Below are 26,034 nucleotides of genomic sequence, written 5' to 3'. Positions count from 1 at the left end.
AGAGTTTATATTCGTAGATCATAAGTACTGTTATAATTAGACATTATTGAAGAGATAGATTTTAGATAGGAGTGCTAGCAGTAGGGAGTATGAGGGAGACTCATGGTGAAGGGAGGAGAAGAATAGAGAGACATGATGAAACATAATTAAGGAAATATAAAGGAAAAGAAGATTGTGTGGCTAATAGAGATAGACGAAGAGGAAGGCATCTCAGGAGCAAGATAGGAGACGCTAGCTTTGCTATTTGACAGATGAGAAGATTGGCCTTGTACATTAATTTTGTGGAGAAGGTTATGAGGATGACAGTAGGAAATGCTTCAACTTCTTCTTAAAAGCAGCAGGAGATTGAATTTTGCGCAAGGTAAGGGGCAGTTTGTTCCAGAGGCGGATAGCGGCAACTGAGAAGGAGTTTGCAAAAGTTTTTGTTTTGTGAGTGGGCACAGTTAGGATACCAAATAAGAGTGCCCTTGTGTTTCGATTATGATGGCATGACAGGTTTTTAATCTCTGAATCAAGGTACTGGGGTGCTTGCGCGACGAGGAGTCGGTGAAGTAGACATAGAGTGTGGTAGTCACGCAATTTGTCCGGCCGCAGCCACCCTAGCTTGGAGTATGAAGCACTAACATGATCATATCAGCGAATGTGCAGGTGTAACGCACACAGGCATTCCTGGTTACTTCTAGCCGTCTTTTGTTTTCACTACTCATGCCTTATTGAATCACATAACAATAGTGGAGGTTCGGTAAAACGAGTGCTTGAACGAGCTGGCGTTTCAAGTCCTGTGGAAATATGTTCCGAAACTTTTTGAGAGCATAGAGACAAGCAGACGTCTTTCGGCACACTGCGACTGTATTCTCCGCCCAGTTGAGATGCTCATCCAAAGTTACACCCAAGTTCTTAACTGGTTTCTGATATGGTATTGGAGTACCGTCGACCACAATAGGAGGTAGCCGTTTGCAGAAATCTGAACTTATTAATTTCTGATCGGCTATTAAGATTACTTGCGTCTTTTTTGCATTTAGTTTAAGCCCCAGGTTTTTCGCCCATGTCACTACTGAAGACAGATCATCATTCATCTGAGCGATTGCAGTGTTTACATCTTCAGGTCTGACACTTAGGTAAAGCTGGAGGTCATCGGCATAGAAATGATATTTACAGGAGGACAGAACCAACGAAATATCGTTGACATATAAAGAAAACAAAAGTGGTCCTAAGACTGATCCTTGTGGCACTCCCGAGGAAACATGTTTCCAGGAAGATCTTTCATTTACGCAGACAACACATTGCTGTCTGTCTTTTAAGTAGCTTTCAAACCATCTCATTGCACTATCTGAGAAATTAAGCTGTTGCATTTTTCTGAGCAATATGTCAAAGTTAACAGTGTCAAAAGCTTTGCTGAAGTCCAGTAGCATCAATATTGTTGCCTTTCGATTGTCGATGGCATATTTCAGGTCATCAGTTACTTTAGTTAGAGCAGTGTTTGTGCTGTGATGTTTACGGAAACTGGATTGAAATTTGTCATATAGGCTGAATTCATGCAAGTGTTCAGTGATTTGGTCATGAACAATATATTCAACTACTTTGGAAACAGCAGGCAGTATGCTAATTGGTCGGTAATCACTAGGCAGTTGCGGGTTTTCGATCTTAGGGATGGGTCAAATTATGCTTCTTTTCCACGCAGTGGGGTATATTCCATTCACGAGGGAAAAATTAAATATGTCAGTTAAGACAGGTACTAAGATATCGGCAACATTCTTAATCATAGTTATACCGATACTGTCATTGCCTATTGCATCAGAAGAGATTCTCATTATTGCTTTTCTTGCCGTATTTGTTGTTACATGTCTTAGATGGATGGTATCGTTGTTAGTTATCCTGTTTGGGGATTCTTGTGGACGGTAATTATCAGCAGTGCGGGTATTCAGAGGTGCAGAGAAGAATTCATTTAATTCATTAGCTGACACATGAAAAGTAGTTTCCGATTTTGCCTTTCCGACCCCCAAGCTACGGAGATTCTTCCATAGAGTCGTGGGCGTCAGATTGCTGCATACAAGGGAGCGAGCGTGCTTGATTTTAGCATTTTACTTGTGCTTGTATAGAAAGGTTTGCAACAATGAACGAATTGTGTCCCTCTCCTGGAAATCAATAGCTCCTCATCAATCACAATAATCCTGCCTAAAATACAGGATGTCAGACTTTTATTAATAGCAATTACATTTGCAACTATTATAAACAACTCATGAGATCATCTAAATGATTTACTGAGACCCTAGTTCACTTTTCAGATTTCATGTTTAATCTTTCTTTCATCCCAGTTGACAGCAGAAGATTTGGGCCTGAGTGTTTGACATTTATAGATTATTTTCATATATTTCTGTCAATTCAATCACAGTTTTCACAAGTGATGAGCCATAAAGTACTTATCTAGTTTTACTCAAAGAAATTAATATGAAGAGCAATAAAATCTTATAACCTTCCTCTACATTTTATATCAGTGCCTTAACGACTAAAGGCTGAAACCATAAATGTCAAAAACCAATATTGGCATAGAGTTCAAAGCCACATCCTCATTTCCAGTTTCCAAATTGTCTGTTTTTTCTTGTTTTGTGAAAATAAAGTAACCAGGTATCATAACGTACAGACTAATTAGAAATAAATAAACATGAGTTATGTTACCTAATTCACAATATGCAGTGCACCTCTTTTTACAATGAGATTTTCCAAAATTTCAAGTATATGTTTGGCAACCAATATAATTCTGCAATTAATTTTTATCATTGCTGGCTCTGGAAGAGCTTAACAACACTTACACTGCTCCTATGTCTGAAAATGTATATTATCGAAAACTATTGTGCAACTCAGGAAACAAATTCTAGTCTGTGTCATAGCAAAATGCACAGCACAGATGAAACCTATTTAAACTACACCCATTTCTTATTACAAATGAATGAATAACACTACTTGATTTTGATCAAAACTCCACATAAAGAAAACAATGGGGAAAATAACTTGTCAATTAGTTATTTAGTAACAGTAATTTGTGTTTGGGTTGCAGGCAAAAGCCAATCTCCTTCCCTCAAAAAGGCTGCAGATGATTCATTCCCCCTGCAGCTGGTACTACTCTGTCTAACGACAATCACATCAAATAGGCATTAAAGCATAATCAAACCTTACAGTCAGTGATTTCACAGTATCCCAATATCAAGTATGTTGCAATATGTTTAATACACATCACTGGGCTATTATGATTTCACATTTCCAGTGGTGCTAGGATATATTTGAAGAATTACTTTGCAATGATTTGGATGCGTGTTACTCCAAATGTGTCATTAAATAAATTGTCTGCCAAGGCAAGAGAGACAATATTTTAACTGAAGTTCAGAATTTTCACATCCTAACAAATAAATGAAAATGTGGAGGGAAACTGGGCCATCACCACAAATGATTTTAATCCTTCTTTATTATATCCTGCATCTTTATTATGTCCTGCCACTACCTCAGGTAGTGGTACATTACCAATGCCAAACCTCTGAACTGTAATGCACCATCAAAAGTATGAGCAGGTAATATATTTTTACCTTAACAGCTTATCATAATATCCACCCTTAAGGAGTAGATATATCTGCTTGAAAGTAGAGCAAATATTATTGGGATGTCCGTAGATTTGTTGGCAAAAATTATCTGATCACATTCCAGTCTTAAAAATATCACAGAGTCATACAAGTTCCAAGCAGCAGCACATACCCATGAGTAGAAAAGAAGTAAAGTGGTCACCAAACAAAAGGTTCACATAAACATCATAGAGCTTTACTTGAAATGGTTTTATTGAAGATAGTATGCCCCCTTATGCCCCTAGTCTCCTCTTTCCTTGAGAAGCAACTACTTAATAAGTAATAAGTTTAACATGGAATCTGAACTAGAATGAAACTTGTACTTTTCATAAGGACAAAGTATTACCGGAAAGAACAATAGAAAATTCAATGGCAGAGGACCAGGTATCATATATTATTATTGTCACTTCATAAATGAGATGAACAACATTAAAACAGTGAGAAAATGGATTATGCAACAGTTCACTTCATCAATTTTAAATAACCAAATAAGCAGCTTAATTTACTACATACTCAGTATGCCAGATGGGATAACAGAGTCACGATCCTAGATCCATGTGCCAAAAATTCAGAGTTTTGGTACAGACAACAAGCCATTACAGGCCAAGCACATCAGTTTTTTGAGAATAAACCATTCACAATTTATCAGTCTGGTGACAAACCAACCAAAGTTTTTATGATATTAGAGTTTCCTTAAATTTCTCACAACTTTTTTATTTCAGTTGCCAGTGAACAATTTATTTTGGTTTCAAACATATCAGAGGCATTCTGCATCTCTTAGACCTAATAAAAAAACTAACATTATCCCATAGAGAACATTCAAGAACTTTTATTGGTTTGTTCTTTTTGCTTTACAGTTGCTGTCAGCCTATGGCATAATTATCCCACAGCAACTCACTTTGTAAGGCCTACATGGTGATCATGAGCAAATCATTCAAATGTTAAAACACAAGGACCACATCATGACTCACACAACAGCCAAGTGAGTGTCTGAGGTGGATGAGTACATGAGTCCATTGTCCATGATGCCAACATTACAGAGTGATGCATGACCTTCTGCATCAACATTAACTCACCAGTCAGCAAGATGGTCACAGTTTCCTCTCTATTAAGTTTTCCCACATTTAAATAGTGCTACACTATGTCACTCTTTCAAACACCAGCACATACTTCACAAATGTAACTGATCAAGGATTAAACAATCTCAGAAATTTTGTATGATTCACTGATGATTGGCAATGTCAGTTTCTTGTTACTGTAGAAATGCATAACTGCACTTTTAGTTGCTATAAAATTAAATTCACCAAGCACACATAACAGTTACAAAATAGTAGTGAGCATAGCAATAAGTGTTCTCAGTAAGTAAAACCTTGTAACTAAATGCAAGATGGGTCTCAGAAACATGCCGTCAACAAATGTGAATTATTATTCCAGTTCTTGACACACCACCATTTATGCACAACCACACCCTTCCAGTATTGATTCTACAAAGTGGCAAATAACAACATTAACATTTCTCAGAATTGTGTAAAGCATGTGAGACAATGAGTTCAGGAATAGGCATGAATTTTCTTTTCATTTTCTGTGCAGCTAGGTATGTTTTCTACATAGGAAGTAAAAACATGCCAAACAATCATTCCTGTCATGCTGTATTCTCATTACGCAGGAAACATGAACTTCTGTACCAGTAATTGTATGAACTGAAGTTCATATTATTTGCTGTTGTACCCAGGATATTGGCAAAAAGTTTTCAGAATGGATTTGGATATTCTTCCAAGTTACCAGTTTTATGTCCAAACAATATATTAAAATTTATGCGGTAATATCCACTTCAATTACAAGATACCATGGTATAACTGCTTAAGGCTATTAGTTACATGACAAGAAGATAAAAACATAAAATATTAAGTAATACAGGTGACATGTCAGTGTCCTTTACTCTTATCTTCAATAAATGTGAAACATGGATGGGAGTAGCAATTTAAGAATATTAAGCAATAATGAGGTGGCCATGATGGTCCGGTGGGTAGAGCACTAGATTCCAACCCTGGAAGACCTTGGTTCAATCCTGAGTAGAAGTGGAGACTTTTCATCGTTCCAGTCCCTACAGGGCAGCCACACATCCATTCACCCTGCAATTGAATTGAATAATGGGGACCTTTACTGGAAATAAAAGGCAGCTGGGGTGATGGGCTCACTACCCACCCCTCCTCATGTCACAGCGAAAAGGCTGCACTTGACAAGCAGTTAGGTCAGAAGCCCATTCGCCTGTTCAGAAATTAAACAACATAGACTCCACCTTTAAACAATAACATTAATCTGTGGCCCTTGAAACACTGTCACACATCTTACAGTTCTGCCTTTTTAGCCCCTTGTACAGGGCTTCCACTCTGCTGTAAACAACATAAGTTCCTCAGTAACATGTAGAAATCAGGTTTTTAAGATGTCACTGTCCTACAGCAAGTACCTTATGTGGATTTTATTTTGATTCTAATAGGTGATTCTCATCAGTAATAATAATTCATGCGTCCAGTCTGATGATACTGATGATCAACTCTGCAATTTTGTTTCAGTAAGCTCATCATGGCGAAAAGTATGGCATCTACATATGACTCACATTACAAGCAGCACGCTGTTATTTAATTCTTGTACGCAGAAAAAGAAACCGTGGTGAACATCTGTAAATGTTTGTGTGCAGTGTGTGGCAATGCTGCAGTTGATAGGAGTACAGTTGGATGATGTGTAAAGAAAGTTACAGCCTCAGGAAATGTGGAAACAGAGCTCCATAATCAGCCACACTCGGGACGTCCTGTCACAGCCTCTGCTCCAGACATGCTGAATCATGTGGATGCCATTATTTGTGCTGACCTGTGCATCACAACTCAATTCTCTATGGGGAACACACTTTGAAGATGATGAGAATGTCAGTCATGATGTGAAAACATGGCTACGCCAAAAAGGACAAAGCTTTTACCAGCAGGGAATACATAGTCTTCCACAATGTTGCCATATGGCCATAGAACATGATGTAGAAAAATAGGACATGGAGAAGATATATTGATGTATATTGTCACCAAATTCTGAGAAAAAAATGTGGGGCATTACTTATCGAACGACCCTCGTAAAACACAATAATGTCCACTGTCACTAATATCATATAATGAAATGTAAAGATGCTTAAAACAAATATAAAAATGATAAAGATGCTTAAAACAAGTATAACAATATTCATATATTAACATACCTACAACTACATATATACTCTGCAAGCCACTTTATAATGTGTGGTGGTGGGTACTTCTGGTACCATTATCATTTCCCACCTTTCATGTTCCATTCATGAATGCTGTGTGTGTATAGAATGACATCTGGTGAACCTCCACATGAATTCTCATTTTTCTGTCTTCCTCATCATGATCATGCCACAAAAAATGTATGGGAGGCAGTAATATGTTTTTGGAGTCATCTTGGTGCATACACTGTTCAAGTTTTAAAAGTAAACTTCTCCTTGATGCACAGCTCCCTCTTTGTACCATCTGCACTCAAATTAGATGAGCATTTCCATAAAGCATTTGTGCTGATTAAATAACCTTTGATGAAATGTGCCACTCTTCATTGGGACTCCCCCCCCCCCCCCCCCCCCCTCTCTCTCTCTCTCTCTCTCTCTCTCTCTCTCTCTCTCTCTCTCTCTCTCTCTCTCTCTCTCCTGTTAAGTAAAAGGTCCAGACTAATGAGCAATGCTCAAGACTCAATAGTCTTTCATTGATAATTTAGATTTCCTTGAGATTCCTCTGATGAATCTCAGTTTGGAATCTCAGTCTTACAATATCTCACATGTCAGTTGGAATAGTTTTGTCATGACTGATTCTACCACGGATATCAGTCATTCTGATGGAGGTCTTTCAGTGTCTTGTCACATTCTTTTTGCAACATCACTTCTCTCATCTCATCCACTAATTCCACTTCACTTCCCATAACACTGATTTCAAGTTTATTTCCTTTGTGTAGCCCTTCTATGTATTTCTTCCACCTTTCTGTCTTCTCCTTTTCTTAGTACTGGCCTGCCATCTGATCTCTTTACATTTATACAGCTGCTTCTCTTATCTCCAAAGGTAGTATACTCAACTTTATGTTGTCATTACGCTGTAGGTCATTCAGGGTGATTATTCCCAGGTATTTTATGTTTTTTTACTGTTTCCAGTAATTTGTTGCCAATACTACAGTCAAATAATACTGGAGCTCTCCACCTATTCATGTGATATACATTACATTTATTTACTTTCTGGGGTAACTGTCAGTCTATCCACCATTCATCAACTTCTGCAGATCTTACTGCATTTTGTTTCAGTTCTGTAGCATTGTATATTTCCACACACGACACCCTTACATAACTATGATTAACATCCAATTGACCATTTCTATACATTATAATCAGTAGTAGCCCTACAACACCCCCCCCCCCCCCCCCACCTAGGATACTCACACATTTACTTTTACATTTCCTGATATTTTCCCTTTAAGGGGGGCATGTTGATTTCTATCTGCTAGAAAGTCCTGAAGCCAGTCACAAATGTGGTCTTTTACTCTTTCTCTGTAAGGTAATATTTTGTTTGCTAAGTGACAGTGTGGCACTGCACCAAATGCTTTCCGAAAGTCAAGGACCATGGCATTAAAGTGGTATCCAATGACCAAGGTGCTCTGAATCTCATGGACAAATAGAGTGAGTTCAAGAATCACATGCTTGACACATGTTATTACAGTGTAAGTGAATTTCTATGCTCAACTGTATTAGAATATAAAGAACCACATACTTGACAAATGTTATTACAGCATAAGTGAATATCTCTGTGCAACTGCATAAGAATATATGTTCAAATTAACGTGACAAATGAAATTACATCAATGAATACGTCTGTCAAGCACATAAGATGATTAAGAACCACATGCTTAACAAATGTCACTACAGTATAAGTGACTAGCTCTGCTCAACTGTGTAAGAATATATGATATCATAAATGTGACAAATGAAATCACATCATCAAGGAATAGGTCTGTCAAGCACATAAGAAATTATGTTATAAAAACACTTATTAGTTGTATATTGTATTAAACATAAGATAAATTCATATGAATTCAGCATAGAAATTTTTTTTGTAAAGATATTATATAGTTGTTGAAAAGTATCCTGACAAATCCTATATCACAAATGTGATCATTGGGATGATAATAAATAAATAAATAAAAGTTGTTTGATGACCCTTTTTTTAAACAGTGCTTTAATTTATCAACAATATAAGGAAAAGATAGATTGCTACTCACCATAAAGATGACATGTAGAGTCGCAGACAGGCACAACAAAAAGACAATTACAACTCAACATGTCATCTTTATGGTGAGCAGGAATCTATCTTTTTCTTATGCTGTTGATATTCCAATCTGAAACTTTCCATTTTACTTTAATGTATGTCAGCATATGTTTAAATTCCAGAATATACACAGCATGTTCAATGTCTTTCAGGAAAATAGCAGTAATGTCTTCAAGGTAGGTAACAGATCAATATTTTATACATTTGACAATACAATTCTGTTACTGAGCTCACAAATTACCATGACTTTTAATATAAAGATGTTGACCACACTATGTGTGCTTTTATTTAAAAATGTATGCTGAACTATTTCAATGTACTGCATCTGCTGGTACAGTTACCAAACCTGCATGTAGATTGCACTTTTACATTCTAGATATAGAATCTCACACCTGAGTGCGTACATCATCAGATGCTAATTTAGGCTGCCATTACTTGTTGATACATTCCATGTGCTGTATGGGTCAAGACATACTGACATATGGAAGCACATAACGAAATCTGTGTGTGATAATGACCAAGGGAGTGAAATATACCATAAATTCCAGCAGTAATAACACTGACATTTGTAACAAAATATGTGTGTGATATAGACAACATGATGTAAGCCAAAAAATGGCAAAAAACATAAAAATTATGCAAAGACTCTAAAGTAAAAAAGTATTATAAAACTATTCACATAGTACAGTATCTGGAACCAAAAAGCACACATTTAATAATGTTTTGTAAAAATGCTAACTTTTACATTTTTAGAATAAAGAAACCCACTGATGATGGCAATACTGCGCTGAATCTAGTTTGGGGAAGAAGTTAAGCAAAAGTGTTTAGCATCGAGGCTGACCCACAATCCCATATTGTTTTACACAGACATGGACCAACAGAAGGGTTTTCTAGTTACAATAAACTAACAGAATTCATTCACACATTATGTGCTGTAAACCCCATAACGAAGGAAGCGATCTACTGAGGACAACAACAAACTGTGACTAGTGATAACTACATGTATCGATAATCATATAAATTATGTCTAGATTACTTTATGAATATGAAAAAATGCAGCTACTCAAAAAAGCCACTGCCACTCCTCCTCTTACAATTTCAACTGCTGTTTTCATCTGTTACTTCAAACAATGCATTTATGTAATTTTCCATAGAACAATCTCAAAACCTGTTTAGTCAGCATTAGAATGAAATTGAACATACGTCCCTGAGCCCCAATATTGTGATAAATTATACAAGATGTGGCTAACACGGTACTCTTACTATATCTTTCAATATCTAGGGATTTTTAGTTTTCTACTTAATATGTACTGGCAACCTGTTAAATGGCGTTCACGGTACCCGCGTAAACAGTGCCCGACAACCGAACAGGGGACCGATGACCGTCGCCGTCTGGTCCCTTTAATCCCACAAACCAACCAACCAACCAACCAACCGAACAGCGGATCAGCGGCACGGCGCTCGAGTAGGCACTCTCAGAAATTCTGACGTCTAGGGTGGTCTACGTGTACCTCCTGCGAGTGAAATAGGCGGAGTTACCGTCTCCGAAGCAGGTGCCGTGCCGTCGGTTGACAGACTCCTAGAGTGGCGCTTATACGGATGGCACTTACAGAAGGATCTTCATCTACCATTTCAAGGATCACCTCAACACCCACGCATCCAGCTGACGCCAACCTAACCGTGGTGCACCACGAATGCCACATTCCCTTTAAACACCTGTCCACAGCTGAGAAAGGCTCGCGGTTTGGTACTCTTCTGTTTGGAAGCATTTCCAAATACCACCGTCTCGCTGCTCGAGCAGTGCCATCTGCTGCGCCATAAAGGAGGCGCTTATCCGCGCATTCACCACCGTACCGCAACCTAACCTAACCTAACAACGCCTGCAGTCTACGAACTACCGACAGAACGGATTTGTGTAGTACGTCTAGTGCCGCTACAATACAGCAGCGCCACAGAGTACGACGGACCACACCGAAGTCGAGTAAATAAAGACATTTCGTGCCAGAATCGACCGAGCAGTGTAGAGGGATGTACAAATCGACATCAGTCCGTATGCAGGCAAACACGTGTCAAAAGTTTGTACTGACCCACGATGTAAGTCCTACCACAAATTACAGTACGCACCCTGCATAACAAGAATAAGAGCGAGTCCAATACCGATCCCAGTGGTTCCCTTGTAATTATTCCCCCATTCTGTAGATGCCGTTTTGCCGCGACACCGTATCCTTTTATTTACAAGTTTTGCAGGTCGCAGGAGGCCGACTGTTGCGGTGTCGCTGTGCGCAGTCGTTCACTAGCAGGCTCAGTTCGAAGTGATCGTGATCAAAAGTTAAATTCGGCCAATTTTGCGGTACAACTTCGCGCACGCTTTAAACGTAGACGAGTGCTTCCAAGAAATGACTTTTGCACTCGGTGACGGGTGTCAGCATCGTACAAATATATTCGGGTGGTACAGAAAATTATAAAGAGGAAATTTTACTCTAAGGACGCCGAGAGGACGGGAAGGACACGACCGTCAGTTACGGAGAAAAACATCGATGCCGAGAGGAAAATACTAGACGGAGACAGGCGAGTGACCTACAATCAGATAGGGGATTCCGTAGGGCTAAATGCACCGACAATTCGTTCGATTCTGCAAGATCATTTGCAAGTAAAGAACTCCGTAGTCTCCGGGTGCCGCATAGACCGACGGGAGAGAAAACGACGCGACGGGTAAGTCGGTGCAGGGAGATGTTAAAAAAAATTCTAAGGGACAATCTCAGTATGCGAATAATATCGTGACAGGTGAAGACACTCGACCGTACTATTATGACGTACCGACTAGGACTCGACACAAAGTTTGGGTCTTCGAAGATGACCACACCAGTAGCTGTCAGAAAATCCCGATCGGTACAGAGGAAAATGATAGCTGCTTTTCAAATCGAGTGTAACTGTGGAGCAGAAGACAGTCACAGCTAAGTGGTACACTGAGCAGTGCCTGCCCAAAGTCATCGAATCTTCGAAAAACCTGCGACCGGAATCGAGAACGGACACTCGGTTCCTCTATCACGACAACGCTCCAGCTCACCGCGCCAAAGCACGCACCGAATATTTGCGGGGTGCACGACAGGAGCACCCTCCTTACAGTCCACATCTCGCTCCTCCAACTTCGGTCTGTCGCCGCACGCGAAAATGTGGCCGAAAGTCGTGCAGTTTTCGAGTGACGAGACCTTCTGAGGGCTCGGGGCCACGAGTCTGCCTTACTCCCTACAGAAACTCGGGAGAACTGGTTTCGGAGGATGGAGAAGTATGTCTAATGTGGCGGAATGTACTTTGAAAAAATTAAATAAATAAAGCAATATTGCAAAACTTCGCTAGTACCCTTTGTACGTAGGACGAAAACCAGTTGTGTAAGCACGATCAGATTTATTTTTGTATAATATGCCGATCCCCCCGGCCAGAGCACGTGGCCTCGTGACAGGCGTACCGGCGAGGTAGTTGCGGATGGTCTTGACCCAGGAGGCGACTTGGCGGGGGTCGGTGTGGTTGAAGGTGACGCAGCGGTACTGCCAGCGGCAGCGCGACGCGCGCGCCGCGTAGTGCAGCGTGAAGCTGGAGTGAGCGCCCGAGGCCGCGCCGGCGTCGCCGCTGCCGCACGGGCTCTTCGGCTCCTCCGGGCCGCAGCACTGCGACCGGTCGGCGCTGTGCACGTACTGCGCCGCCAGCACGTCCGACAGCGGCAGCGTGCTCCGCGCTGCAACAACACAACCACTCTCAAATGTATCATTACAAAAACTTTCCATACAACTATTTTAATTTACGTGCAATCGCTTTCTTCTATTTTGGCAATGTCAGATATGTTTAGTAAAAGATCCTGCCTATTCCTCCGTTCCCTGCACGCCTCGCACCGAGTGCCGGCCTACACGTACTGTACATCCCTTTACCTTGACGGCGAACATTTTAGATTATCCCTAATCGAGAATGTAACTGAACCGTTCTCATTTTTCGATCTTTCCCATACGTGTTTCAAAGGATTATACCTTTGGACTAATTTAAATTAACAGCGCATACACGATTTGTACGACACGATTATTCTGTGTTTCAGTGTTCACAGGCTGCTTTTCCGGATCGTTCAGACATGATTTAAATGATCGTGTCTTCGCCGTTCGACTGTTATTTATTTCCTTTTATTTGTTTATTATTAATTGATTTATCCGTCCGCAAACAATACGAATCGTATGGCTGTTGTCAATCGTAAATGTACATAATACACACTCAAATACGTAAATGTTGTGGCGTTTACTAACCTCTAGGTCGGTAACAAAATTAAATTTTGAACTTAAAATGGATGCGAAATGATGTGTAAAATGTCTCACCTTAAAGGAATTTTTGTGCTTATTCCAAAACTAGCCTTAGATCTCGCGATTCTGTAACGTTTCGGAAGTTACGGAGAATTTAATATTACGATCAATATTTTATTAATTCTCCCGATGCGTTTCGGTTAAACTTGTATGTGTAAATCGTTATCTTTTATCCTCTAATGTTAGTCGAGTGGGCGTTACTTTTGAAAATAGTCATTTAACTGAATTTCAATATTGCATCGTAATTTCTTTCGTTAATACGCGACAGAATTTTGGAATTGGCCAAATGAGTAGCTCCCTCCTCCCTCTCCGAGAACTATTATCCTATTATGATCTTTAGGTGTAACAGATCCTCAATTTATAGTAGCGTAATACAGGGTGATGAGTTTAATTATTTAATTGGTTTCAACGTTCAACATGCAGATTTCGTACAGGAATTGTAAAATACGATTTCAGGAGGATTGTATAGTATCTTTGGAATCAGTAATGTTGTGCTATGATTTATGTAATATCCCTTTAGGTTAGGGTCAAAAAGTCTGTTACTAGTTGACGCGATCAACTTTGCTTTAATAACCGATTACGGATTTATATCACAATGTTCACCAGCACAGACACATAAATAGGTACATACATTATTTCCTTCAATATGTTATATTTTTGTACAGCATATTTTACTATTGTGTTGAATGGATTGTAAAATATCTCTTAATCAGAGTAGTTAATCATTAGAATAGTTGTCAACATAATTTACATATCATTTTGGATAATCCTTGAAAGTATAAAAACACTTTTCTAGTATATAATTTCTAGGGTATCCATGAAGGCACGTATTTCACTTTTGCCTCTGCTCACTAGTGGAAGTTTGCTGTCTAATTTTATTCCATTATACAAGCGCACTATTTTGGGTTTTTATTTTCTTTTTCCGACTGAGATGTTATTGGTGGCTGGATCTGGCTCCGTGCTCGTGTACAGACCTGTCCGTTGCGTACTGGTAGATATCTTCCTTTATTTCAATGTAAAAGCCTACAGAAGGGGGGTGCGTGAGTGTTCACCTCGCTACGCACAATACACACATTCCCGCGTCAGCCGACTCCACGCGAGGCCGCTGACAGGGAATAAAAGCTGTCCTTGCGGAATCAATGCTGTCGGTTGTCTATTGTGCTGTCGTCGCCGCCAGAGACTTGATCGCGAGCGTGCCTGCGCGTACGTATCGTGGTAAGAGTAGGCATGTGCAATCGACTGGACTACGGCTGTTGTATCTATCAAGATAGCATGCTGTTCAGCTGCTCCTGCGATCGGCCACACCTTAATGGGAGGTGTCAGACGGATTAATGTGCGATTAGAGACGACACTGACGACAGCCGATTCTGCGCATTTGCTCTCGTGCCTGTCGGGACTATCAATAGATGGGTTTTCAGTAGGCACGAGTTACATCCCAACAGGACTGGGAAGGGAAGGTTGATCAGCTGATTCACGAAAGTATAGGAGGCGGATCTCGGGTAACGCATGGTCAGATACCTGTCGTCACGGGTAGGAGGAGTTGGTCTTTTTTTAGGATAAATCCAGACAACAGCTTCCCACGCCTAAGGACTAGCTCCAGCAGTTTAAAAACATTTGAAACAATCACTCATAAGATAGACTCTAACACACCAAATGATACACATACTACACTTCATAAAGAAAAAAAAACCACTGGAAAAAGCAACATGGGCCTTCCACAGAATTAACAGTCCTTCGTCAAAACATACAATCAATAAATAATACAATACAAGAATTGAAGTTGAGCTCCATTCTTTGAACTGCACAGTAGTTTACGTCACAGCACTGATGTAGGGACACGGAAATCCAAAATGTAGTATTATCATTGTACGAAAGGACTGACTCCTTGTAGGACTACTTCGAAAGGTGGAGGATCACATAGTTATATCAGAAAAGGAACTCAGTACAGTAAATCAAGCTGACTACTTTGAAATATCAGCTACTGAATTAAAGGTGCTTGATAAAACCAAGCAATTAATCATTTCGTGTGTGTATCGATCTCCTTGTAGTAGTGTGGACATAGTTTTTCAAATAAGCAAAAAAGTCAACATAATTTTGTGAGACACAAACAAGGACAAATATCATAAATGAAATTATGGAGTAGGCCTAAAATCTTTGTCGAGTTATCAGTAATTAATGTAATCCAAAAATAAAAACTACAAAACCTACAAATTGTAGTTTACGACAAATGAAAGTATATGGGAACGAAGCTTTTCGCGACGACACTTATACGTAAAACATTCTCGGTATTCTTGCCACGTCAGTTCTGGATAAAATTTCGAGCTTTCGACGATTACCTCCATCGTCATCGTCAGGAGCTGACTGTCTTCACTGCTGTTTTTTTTTTTTTCTTTATTGTGATTTCATTCCCCTGCCCGAGGGCTGTCAGCGGCACAATCCACCGCTCTTCAGCCGAGTGACATGACAGCTAATACAAGAATAAAATGTTACATACATAAGGCGATAAAGGGGAATGTAAAACAGAATAATGGGAGAAAATGGAGGTAAAAAATAGACTAACATGGAGACGTTCATGGAGGACAGTGAAAAAAGGTCATCACAAAGTTAAAAAACACTGTTGGCGATTCTTCAAAACTCAGAGAAGATACTGAATGGACATGCACAGGTTAAAAGTCGGCCACAGTAGTAAAAACACTGCAGAACAACATACTTAAAACCCACTTGGAGCACACACGACGAAGAATAAAACTGCCAGGCGGGACCTGCCGAGGGAAAGGGCAGAGAGGATGGAAAAGGAGGGGAGAGCAAGGGGCAGCAGGGGAAGCGGCGGGATGAAGAGAGGAGGGGCATCAGTGGGTATACTAAGAGGCAGGAGACACGTGGGGCAGGAGATGAAGAGGGAGACAAGGCAGGAGGGAGTGCAGAGACGCTGAAGGGGAGCACAAGAGAGGGAGAGGGAGTAGGAGGGGGAAGCCGCTCAGGAGAAGGGAGGGGGAGGAGAGGGAGCCCTGAGGAGGAGGCAGAAAGAGGGGGTTAGAGTTGGTAGGAAGGGTAGATGTCAGGGCGAAGCTCATCAACCGGGAGGGGTAGATGGTGGAAGTTTCACTGCTACTGTGGTAGCCTTTTTTATAGCCCGTGGACGGCTTCTGATTGGTCGGCTTATGACTGGTCGGCGATTACGTACTGCTGTCGCAGACGATGACACTGTGTGCGCCGGTGACGCCACCGCTTCCGTTGGATGGAAGGAACGTCTCTGCTGCTTCTCTGCATCAAGCGCTCACAGGACGAAACATCGATTGCGGTTCTTCCTTTTTACGGCGCGATTTCCAGCAAAATAGGAAGAGTCCTGCGTAGACGAAGTATAAGACCGATTTTTCGTCCTCCTAAGAAAATTAAGGAGATGATGCGCCCTGTTAAGGACAATCTCGGCCCCAGCGTCCCTGGAGTTTATAATATACCCTGTGAGTGTGGAAGCAATTACATAGGTCAGACGATTCGTGCCGTTTCCGACCCCTGTGCAGAACACCAACGCCATATTAAAAGTAGAGAACTGGAGAAATCGGCAATTGCGGACCACAGCCTCGGGTACCCACCAAATACCGTCACGGTTTTCTATACAAACACATCTCTTCAGTTTCGTATTGAACTCGGCTGTATGATATGTTAAGAGAATTAAGTGAAAGTAACATGTAAGTTGTCAATAATTTTACAAGAGGACGACAGATATAAGTATGATGTTCTTTACGTATGCTAAGACATGCAATGTAACAAATTTCGAAAGGACAATAACGAATCACTTGACAATGGCTACAAAGCCGAAATTGCAGGCGTGTCTCTGTCTCTAGAAGGAAATAAATAACAGGTGGCGAAAGCACCATCAGTCAGATAATTGTATGTGACTGTGACTTCCAATAATATACTTCTGATGAATGTTGTATGTCCATCCTTTTGACTGGAGGTTTGAGGGACTTCGGCCTTCACTTACGTAATAAAATGGAACACCTATGATTTACTTATGATAGGACTATCAGTTTCGGTGCCTCAATGCACCATCTTCAGTCCTTAACTGTTGCTGAGGGGGTTAACTCTAGTCGTATACACTATTCATCAGTGGCCAGCATCTACGATCTGTCTTATAAATTATAGATTGCAGCAATCAGTCGTCCTTTTTTAGATTTTATTACGCAGATCCAGATTTCGGCTAGTAGCTAGCCATTCTCAATGCACTATTTTCTATTGTCAATGCATGTAAGTCCCTGTTGTTCGGGCGTCGCATGTAAGTCCCTGTTGTTCGGGCGTCAGTCACAGTATTCAAAGAACATGCATTGACAATAGAAAATAGTGCATTGAGAATGGCTAGCTACTAGCCGAAATCTGGATTTGCGTAATAAAATCTAAAAAAGGACGACTGATTGCTGCACTCTATAATTTATAAGTCACATAACAGTCGCTAAGTGCACCCACTTCCCGAAAGGAAGGTAATCTGATCTACGATCCGGTTTTCGCAGACTTCCCATAACAATGATGTTGTGCCTCCAACCATCAACCACCAATTAGTAGCCATATAACAAATAACATCACAAGGACGGCTGTATTACATCTTCTGATGGGTTCTACGGTGACAAGCATTTGTTACGTGCCAGACGATACCACCACCAGTATCGGAACTATTCTTGCAGTTTCTAATCTCAGAAGAAATGCTAGTAATTTAAAAGCACTGATTTTAATTCTGCTTGACACTTCCGAAGATTTAGAGTACATCCTGTAACTGTGAGGAGTGTAAGTGTGTATTAAACAGAGCAAGAGAAAAAAGACGTAAACGATTATCATTTTGCGACCATAAAAAAGATGAATTTACAGGCCCTGCTGTGATGGAAGTTGATCTGTTGTTACAGCGCGATGAGTCATGAAGACAGCTGATTTTTCTCGTTCCACATTGCAATGAATTGCAGCTACATGATATCAGCGTTTGACTGTAACCCATATATGTTTTCTTAGCAGTCTTACACTTTTAGAGATATCACTGAGTGAATGTTAACCATCTCTTCCTCTGTAAAAATTCAGAACTAGTACCATATGTATTTACGTGACAACTAGGTGATCTCCTGTGTTACTTTTTAACAGCGTTCACATAGTGCTAGCGCGCATTCGAGGCTCATTAACCTAAGCTACATGTACTGTCAGATTTTCTTAATCGACAAGCGGCAACGGTGCTACTCCATCCTTTCCTGTAGCCTCCTAAATAGTCTTAGCACGGAAGTACAGCCAGCGATAGCCGGAAAAAATTATTCCGCAACTTCCCTGGACCACGCTTTCCAGGCAGTCCGATGTATTCTGTACGCTCTTCTCTCGGTAGTGTATTCTTTTCCACTGCTTAAAGCTTTTTCAAGCATTCGGAGAAGACAAAGGAGAGTACAAGTGGTCACGTCTTTGTGGAAACGACGATAAATTACAAGCTATTATCGTGGACACTGTAATGGCACTTGAATTACGTAACCATTATGGTACCTCACCTGAACTTCTCGATACCAGTAATATTCTACTGTATTTCTGTTAACTACTTAAAACATATTTCTGAGACAACATTCAGATTTGATTTCACTTTTGATACATCGATATGTTTATATTGCAATGATATTATTCTTATGTGTATTCTTTCTTTTGTCACTATGATCTTTGACGTACTTGTAACTCTGATTTTTGGGCGCGTAAGCGATAGTTAATTAGTTGTCAACTTGTTAAGAGAGTTGGACCTTGAGAGGGTCAAGTCTTGGACGTCATGTTGGAAAGACACGTACTGTAGTCCACTTATAAAATGTGAACTTTAACAGTGACTGTGAGCAAGATATTTTTAAGTATGTTTTGTAATGTGAAGTGATGTTTGTGTGTTACGTGATATTGCAATAAAAGCAATTGAAAGGAAGTGTAACTTAAATTCGGAGTGCTGATTATTTTTTTTTACATCACTATTGTGCTAACTTTGAAAGGTTTAATCTAGAAGAATGTTTTGTGAAGCGCATCTATAAAACTTTTGAATATAGCAGGATAAAACCTAGGCCTCTTTGCATCCGAATTTGGAATCATAACCACCTAGATTTTCAACGATTGAGCCATGATTTTACGACGAGACCAGCGTGGGAAACACAAAAAGATGAGTGCCTAGTTTTTTGATTATTACATGAAATGACTTTATTAACTGTGCTCTAATAACACCTGCCACATAATATGACTGTTGTTGCCCGAAAATGCAGTATTTAGCAGGAATTTAAGGAATTAGTTAGGATAAAGAATAATCAAACAGAAGACATTGATGGCAAATGGGAACTTATAAAAGACACATTAAATAATGCATGTAAAAACACAATGGCGACCAAACACGACAACATGAAAAAGAAGTGGATGACAGAGAAGATATTACAATTGATGGAACAAAGAAGAATACTTAAAAATAGAGATGAAAGTGAGTATAAAAAGATTACATGCAGAAATACGAAAAGAAACACGGCGAGCAAAAGAAGAATGGTACAAGGAACAATGCTCTGAAATTGAGAGTTATGAAACAAGACATGATAGTTTCAACTTACACAAAAAAGTTAAAGATTTAGCTGGACTTAATAAAAAGAAAAGTACAAGTTTATTGTTAGATAAAAATGGCAAAATAATTCCTGATGTTAAAGGTAAACTGGACAGGTGGACAGAATATGTCAAAGAACTATTTGAAGATACAAGAAAAGATCAAAAATTTTATGATAACATGATCGGAGAACGAGGACCAAGCATATCGAAAGAAGAAATATTACATGTTATCAACAAATCAAAGACAGGAAAAGCCCCTGGACCGGATAAGATACCAAATGACATCCTGAAACTCATAGGAATAGACCATATATATATATTTGTACAATTGTTTAATGATATTTATAATTCGGGAATTATTCCTAGGGATTGGTTGACATCTACCTTTGTTACATTACCCAAAAAGGCTAATGCCAAAACTTGTAATGATCACCGTACAATAAGCTTAATGAGTCACACCTTAAAGATATTTCTAAAAGTTATACACCAACGAATATACAAAAAAGTAGAAGAAGGTATAAGTGGTGCCCGCATCTCGTGGTCGTGCGGTAGCGTTCTTGCTTCCCACGCCCGGGTTCCCGGGTTCGATTCCCGGCGGGGTCAGGGATTTTCTCTGCCTCGTGATGGCTGGGTGTTGTGTGCTGTCCTTAGGTTAGTTAGGTTTAAGTAGTTCTAAGTTCTAGGGGACTTATGACCACAGCAGTTGAGTCCCATAGTGCTCAGAGCCATTTGAACCATTTTTTGAAGGTATAAGTGAAACACAATTCGGTTTTAGAAGTTCCCTCGGTACAAGAGAAGCATTGTTTGCTTTTAACATATTAGCGCAACGATGTATGGAGGTTAACCAGCCACTATATGTGTGCTTCCTGGATTATAATAAAGCATTTGACAAAGTTCGTCATGATCATCTCATAGAATTGTTAGAAAAGAAAACACTTGATAAGAAAGACATCCGCATTATATATAACCTCTACTACAATCAAACCGCAACCGTGAAGGTAGAAAATGAGTTATCGAATAATATAGAAATAAAGAGGGGTGTGAGACAAGGTTGCGTTCTCTCACCCTTATTGTTTAATATGTATTCAGAAGACATAATCCAGGCAGCTCTATCAGATGAAATAGCTGGCATTAAAGTGAATGGGCTAAACATTAACAATGTTAGGTTTGCTGATGACACTGCACTACTAGCTGGAAACCTCAAAGATCTACAATTACTTCTTGACAAAGTCGCAGAAAAAAGTGAAGAATTTGGCTTGACTCTTAACGTAAGCAAGACTAAGTTCATGGTGATATCTAAAACACACCAACAAGAAAATCTTACAATCAATAGGGAAAGAGTCGATCAAGTACGTAAATTTAAATATCTCGGAACAATTGTAAATGAGGAGATTGAAAGCTCAGAAGAAATTAAATCGAGAATAGGACACGCCAGAAGTATCTTTAATAAGATGAAAAATGCATTCTGTTCGAGAGACATTTGTTTAAACACAAAAATGAGGTTGCTAAGATGCTATGTATTCTCAAAATTATTATACGGAATGGAAGCGTGGACATTGAAAAAGAAGGACATGAACAGTTTAGAAGCTTTTGAAATGTGGGCATATAGAAGAATACTTAGAATTAGTTGGGTGTCGAGGATTACTAATCAAGATGTCCTAAGAAGAATGGGAAAGGAAAAAGAATTAATTAAAACTATTAAAGTAAGGAAGCTACAATATTTAGGCCATGTTATTAGGGGACTAAATTACAAAATATTGCAAATAATACTAGAAGGGAAAATTTGTGGGAAGAGAACGAGGGGTAGAAGACGGACATCCTGGATTGACAATTTAAAAAATTGGTACAACTGTTCAACGTCAGAACTCCTTAGATCAGCCAAATCAAGATCAGAAATTGCCATGATGACAGCCAACCTTCTTAGAGGAGACGGCACATGAAGAAGAAGAAGCAGCGTGAGCAACACCACAATCGTTATTAAATGCTGACCTTTGTTGTGGTAGGGTTGTTAGAACACTGAATAACGAAAAAAAACAGCTTTCTCCAGTTACATGCTTTGCTGCGAAGGTACTGAAAAAAAAAGATAGTGTTACCCGTCGTGTCTTCAAATCACAGAGCAAATAACAGAAGCTTAAGGGTAGCTTTGCCTACTTTTTTATTCTAACATGATTTATTTTCCTCATTTTTCTTCCCTTGCCCTCATCTGAAACGTTATCTTCAGTAACTCGCTAAGATTTGGTACATCTGTCTTTGCGACATTTCTCATATTAGCAGCGTCCATCTCAGCTCTGTCTGCAATAAACCACCGGAACTGATATTGTTGTTCTTTTACCTAGCTAAGTAGCGTTGTGGTAGGACAATGGACTCGTGTTTAGGAAGACGGCAGTTAAAATCCCCGAACCGCCTTCCAGATTGATGTTACGACGGTTTCACTACAGCGCCTGAGGCGAATCCTGGGATGCTTCGGATGAAAAACACACCGCCAATATTCTTCCCCGTCCTTTTGCAATGAGAGCTTGTGCTCAGTCTCTGAGAACGTCATCGTCGACGGTATCTTAAACCCTGCTCTTCCTCTTACACAACGCGGTGCCGTCGGTCGCTAATATGAGGAGGTTTAAAAGAAAAGGTACGAAACAACACAGCGGGTACAACTGAAGCCTTCATTCAGAAGTGATCACCAGAGGCCTGAGCACAAATATCCCAGTGTTTCACGAGCCGAAGGATTCCCTGTTCCCAGAATTCCTGTGGCTGTGATAGGAGCCAGTCGTTCACTTCGGCGTCCGAGCTGACGCGCTTCGCTTTGAGAGTTTATAACACGTGGAAGTCGGACGGTGGGCGCGCTGCTCCCACTTCAACTTGGCCATCACATCGATTTTTGTGTGACCTGGGAGACGTGTGGACGCGCGTTATCCTGGAGCAAGAATCACTCCCTCCCTGAGCAGCCCATGCCGTTTGTTCTCGACGGACTTGCGTAGGCTAAGGAATGTCTCACAGTACACGCCAGTGTTACTGGTTTTTGCGTGCTCGAGCAATTCGATGGGTATCGGACCTCGGACGTCGAAAAAGGCGGTGACCCTCACCTTGCTTGCTGAGGGCACAGCTCTGAATCTTTCGAGGGGAGGTGACGACGATGTCTCACTACGCTATCCCAAAGCGGCATATGGAAATTTCAACCGGTCTGTTTGTTACGACATTTCGTGCCTATTCATTCGAACACTCCTCAGACATAGTAATTCAGGTAGTCAGTTTATACAGCAAAAATATTCGATGGAATTAAACAGGCGAGGGCAGCAGAGACGATGGTGTACTTCTGGCCACAGATCAAAAAACAACGTAAAACATTGGCTAACTTTCCGCCTTCATTTGGCAACTGAGATGTCAGCGGCACTGACATAGATGTCTTTTCAGGCGCCGTGTTTTTCCTCGGCCGGAGTCGCCTGGAACACACCCGCTGGGAATGAGGACGAGGAGAAAAACTCGTCAAGTGTGTCTGCCGGCTACTGGCAGATAGGAGCAGGCGTGTGAGTACATCTCAAACCCCATAAAGCTTTGTGGCAAAACCCAGCCACAACTAACCTACAATCCTCTGACGTACGAGCGTCAGTGTGAGTTAATGTCGTATTGCAAAATATGATGGTTTAGTCACTACTTACGCGACACAGGTTACTGGAGAATGGAAAAACTATATTGTGAATCTCCCTTTCCTAAAGTTTATAGGTCAGCTGTTTTCATGATCTGTCAAATTTAATTAACATTATGGTCCGGTGCCCCTCCTGTCGTCAGTGTAGCAGGTTAAACTAAGGATCTTGAATACCCAAAATAACTTTCTGTCCAAAAGCAAAATTTAAAAAATGCGTCAAGCGAATGTTGTTCATCTACCAGGGGCACATTAACCAGTACGATTGCCTGTTTTTCTTGTAACTTTGTTCGTTACAAAGATGCGAACAGCAGTACTTCTTTTTCAAATAGCACGCTATATTTTTTTTTATTCTGTAATCTATTTCCTCTCCCCAAGACCTGTACAAAAACGTATCACAGAGTACCACTCACGTAAACATTACGTTATTAAAAATGTAACATAAAAGTGACTGGAGTCTCCTGTACCAGATCACACAGCTAGTATCTGGCGTAACATAACTCATCCACTTGCTGGAGTTGACAATAAACATATGGAAACAAAAGGAAAATGCACACTGGTCATTCAGTAAACCCTGAACGAAGGCAAAAATAGCATACGGACAGCACTGTGACAAGCGTTCAACGATTTTGAAAGTCAAATTTTTCCGACCTATCATACAAAAAATTCTAGGAAGTTTTGATTTTACATAATTTTGATCGCTCAGTGACCATTCTAGCACCTAAACAGAAGGTAGCAAGACTGAATTCGACCTTCAGAAATTGTTACAGTTAGGTGGATCGTAATGCGATTCCTTCTTTCACTTATCGGACAGTTACCGAAATGGCAGATATTGAGATAAGTGACCACGGAATTCAAATCAATTAAAATCGCTCACCTGATGAAGTATATCTAGATCTCCAGAATGAAATTTCCAATCTGCAGCAGAGTGTGTGCTGATATGAAACTTCTTGGCAGATTAAAACTGTGAACCCGACCGAGACTGGAACTGGGGTCGTTTACCTTTCGCGGGCAAATGCTCTACCGTGTGAGCTACCCAAGAAGGACTCACACCTTTCCTTTCGCCAGTACATCTCCTACCTTCCAAACTTCACAGCAGGTCTCCTGCAATACTAGCAATCTTGGAAGTAAGGATATTGAGGAGACACGACTTAGCCGCAGCCTGGGAGATGTTGCCAGAATGAAATTTTCACTCTGCAGCGACGCGTGCGCTGATATGAAACTTCCTGGCAGATCAAAACTGTCTGCCGGACGGGCGTCCCACTCTACCGACTGAGCTATACAAACACATTTTACGATTAATCTTCACAGCTTTAGTTCCGCCAGTTACCTCGTCTTCTGCCTTCCAAACTTCACAGAAGCTCTCCTGCGTACCTTGCAGCACCCTGGAAGACAGGATATCGCGGCGACACGGTTTAGCCGTAGCCTGGGGGATGTTTCCAGAATGAAATCAGTGTACACTCTGCTGCAGAGTGTGAAACACGTATTCTGACTTCGGAGAGCAAAAATCTGTTGTACAGGAAATAATATTAATGCACCTTCATAAACTCAGCTTGCTCTATTCGTCTATGAGGTTCGGAGCAAAATAGGGACGCCGCCCAGTTTGATGCGTTCCTTGACTTCAGGATCACATTCTGTACAGTTACACACTGCCGGCCAGTGAATCAAATACGAGCTTACCAAGTATTGGACCAGTTTTGCGACTGGATTTAGATTCGAAAGATTCTTCGGTAGTTACTATACAGGGTCGTTACTACTCATGATTTATACAGGGTGTATCATACACTGTCCAGTCACATTAATGTAACCACCTGTCAAAAGACTGAATGAACTCCTTTTTCAGCGCGGACCGATGTTAGACGTGCCAGTACAGAGTCAATGAGGTGCTGGAAGGTACCGGCAGGGATGTGGAACCACGCAGACTCCAGTGCCGTGGACAGCTGAGCTAGGTTTCTCGGTTGAGGATCCGTGGCGCGAGTATTGGAACAACCTGTGTACCAGTCCAAAGTACCGTTATCCAAGATGGCGGCGATGACGTCACCCAAGATGGCGACGATGACATCATACAATATGGCGGCGGTGACGTCAATCAAGATGGCGGATTTTGGCGGGAAGTTTGAATTTTGGCGGGAAAGTGTCACTCCCCCTCTCCCAGAAAAATGGTGTGTGAAGTTCAAATTCCAACAGGATAATGCACCACTCCGCACTTGTCTCTACTAAGCAAAGAAAATCGCAGGAAGATAGCTCACTTGGGCTACCTCCACTAACCTAAGTCACCCGATCGCTAATTCATCCCACGAACTGGTGCCAAGTTTGAACTTTTGCAGTAAACAAAGGTCACTTGGGGTTTTTGCTACCACCCTAAAAAAACTGCAGGAAGATAGGTCACTTGTACTAACGTAAGTCATCTGACTGTCACCTCCTCCTACGAGCTGGCGCCAAGTTTGACTTCCAGCAGCATAATGAATCACACCGCTGTTATCTTTACTAACCAAAGACAATCG

The 26,034-nt window shown here is 40.6% G+C and overlaps 1 protein-coding gene across 1 annotated transcript in view; it reads right to left on the bottom strand.

Moving 5' to 3' along the window:
* LOC124555283 (ceramide kinase) overlaps positions 1-26,034 on the bottom strand; it is a 275,041-nt gene that overhangs the window by 86,207 nt on the left and 162,800 nt on the right. The window contains exon 2 of the mRNA XM_047129158.1: positions 12,444-12,710. Coding sequence (XP_046985114.1) covers positions 12,444-12,710 — 267 coding nt within the window. The remainder of the gene's footprint in view (positions 1-12,443; positions 12,711-26,034) is intronic.

Source organism: Schistocerca americana, chromosome X (assembly GCF_021461395.2).
Source record: "Schistocerca americana isolate TAMUIC-IGC-003095 chromosome X, iqSchAmer2.1, whole genome shotgun sequence".
In the NCBI taxonomy this organism is placed as follows: Eukaryota; Metazoa; Arthropoda; class Insecta; order Orthoptera; family Acrididae; genus Schistocerca; species Schistocerca americana.
Note: the sequence above shows the minus strand (reverse complement) of the source record. Positions and strands in the feature narration are given on the sequence as shown.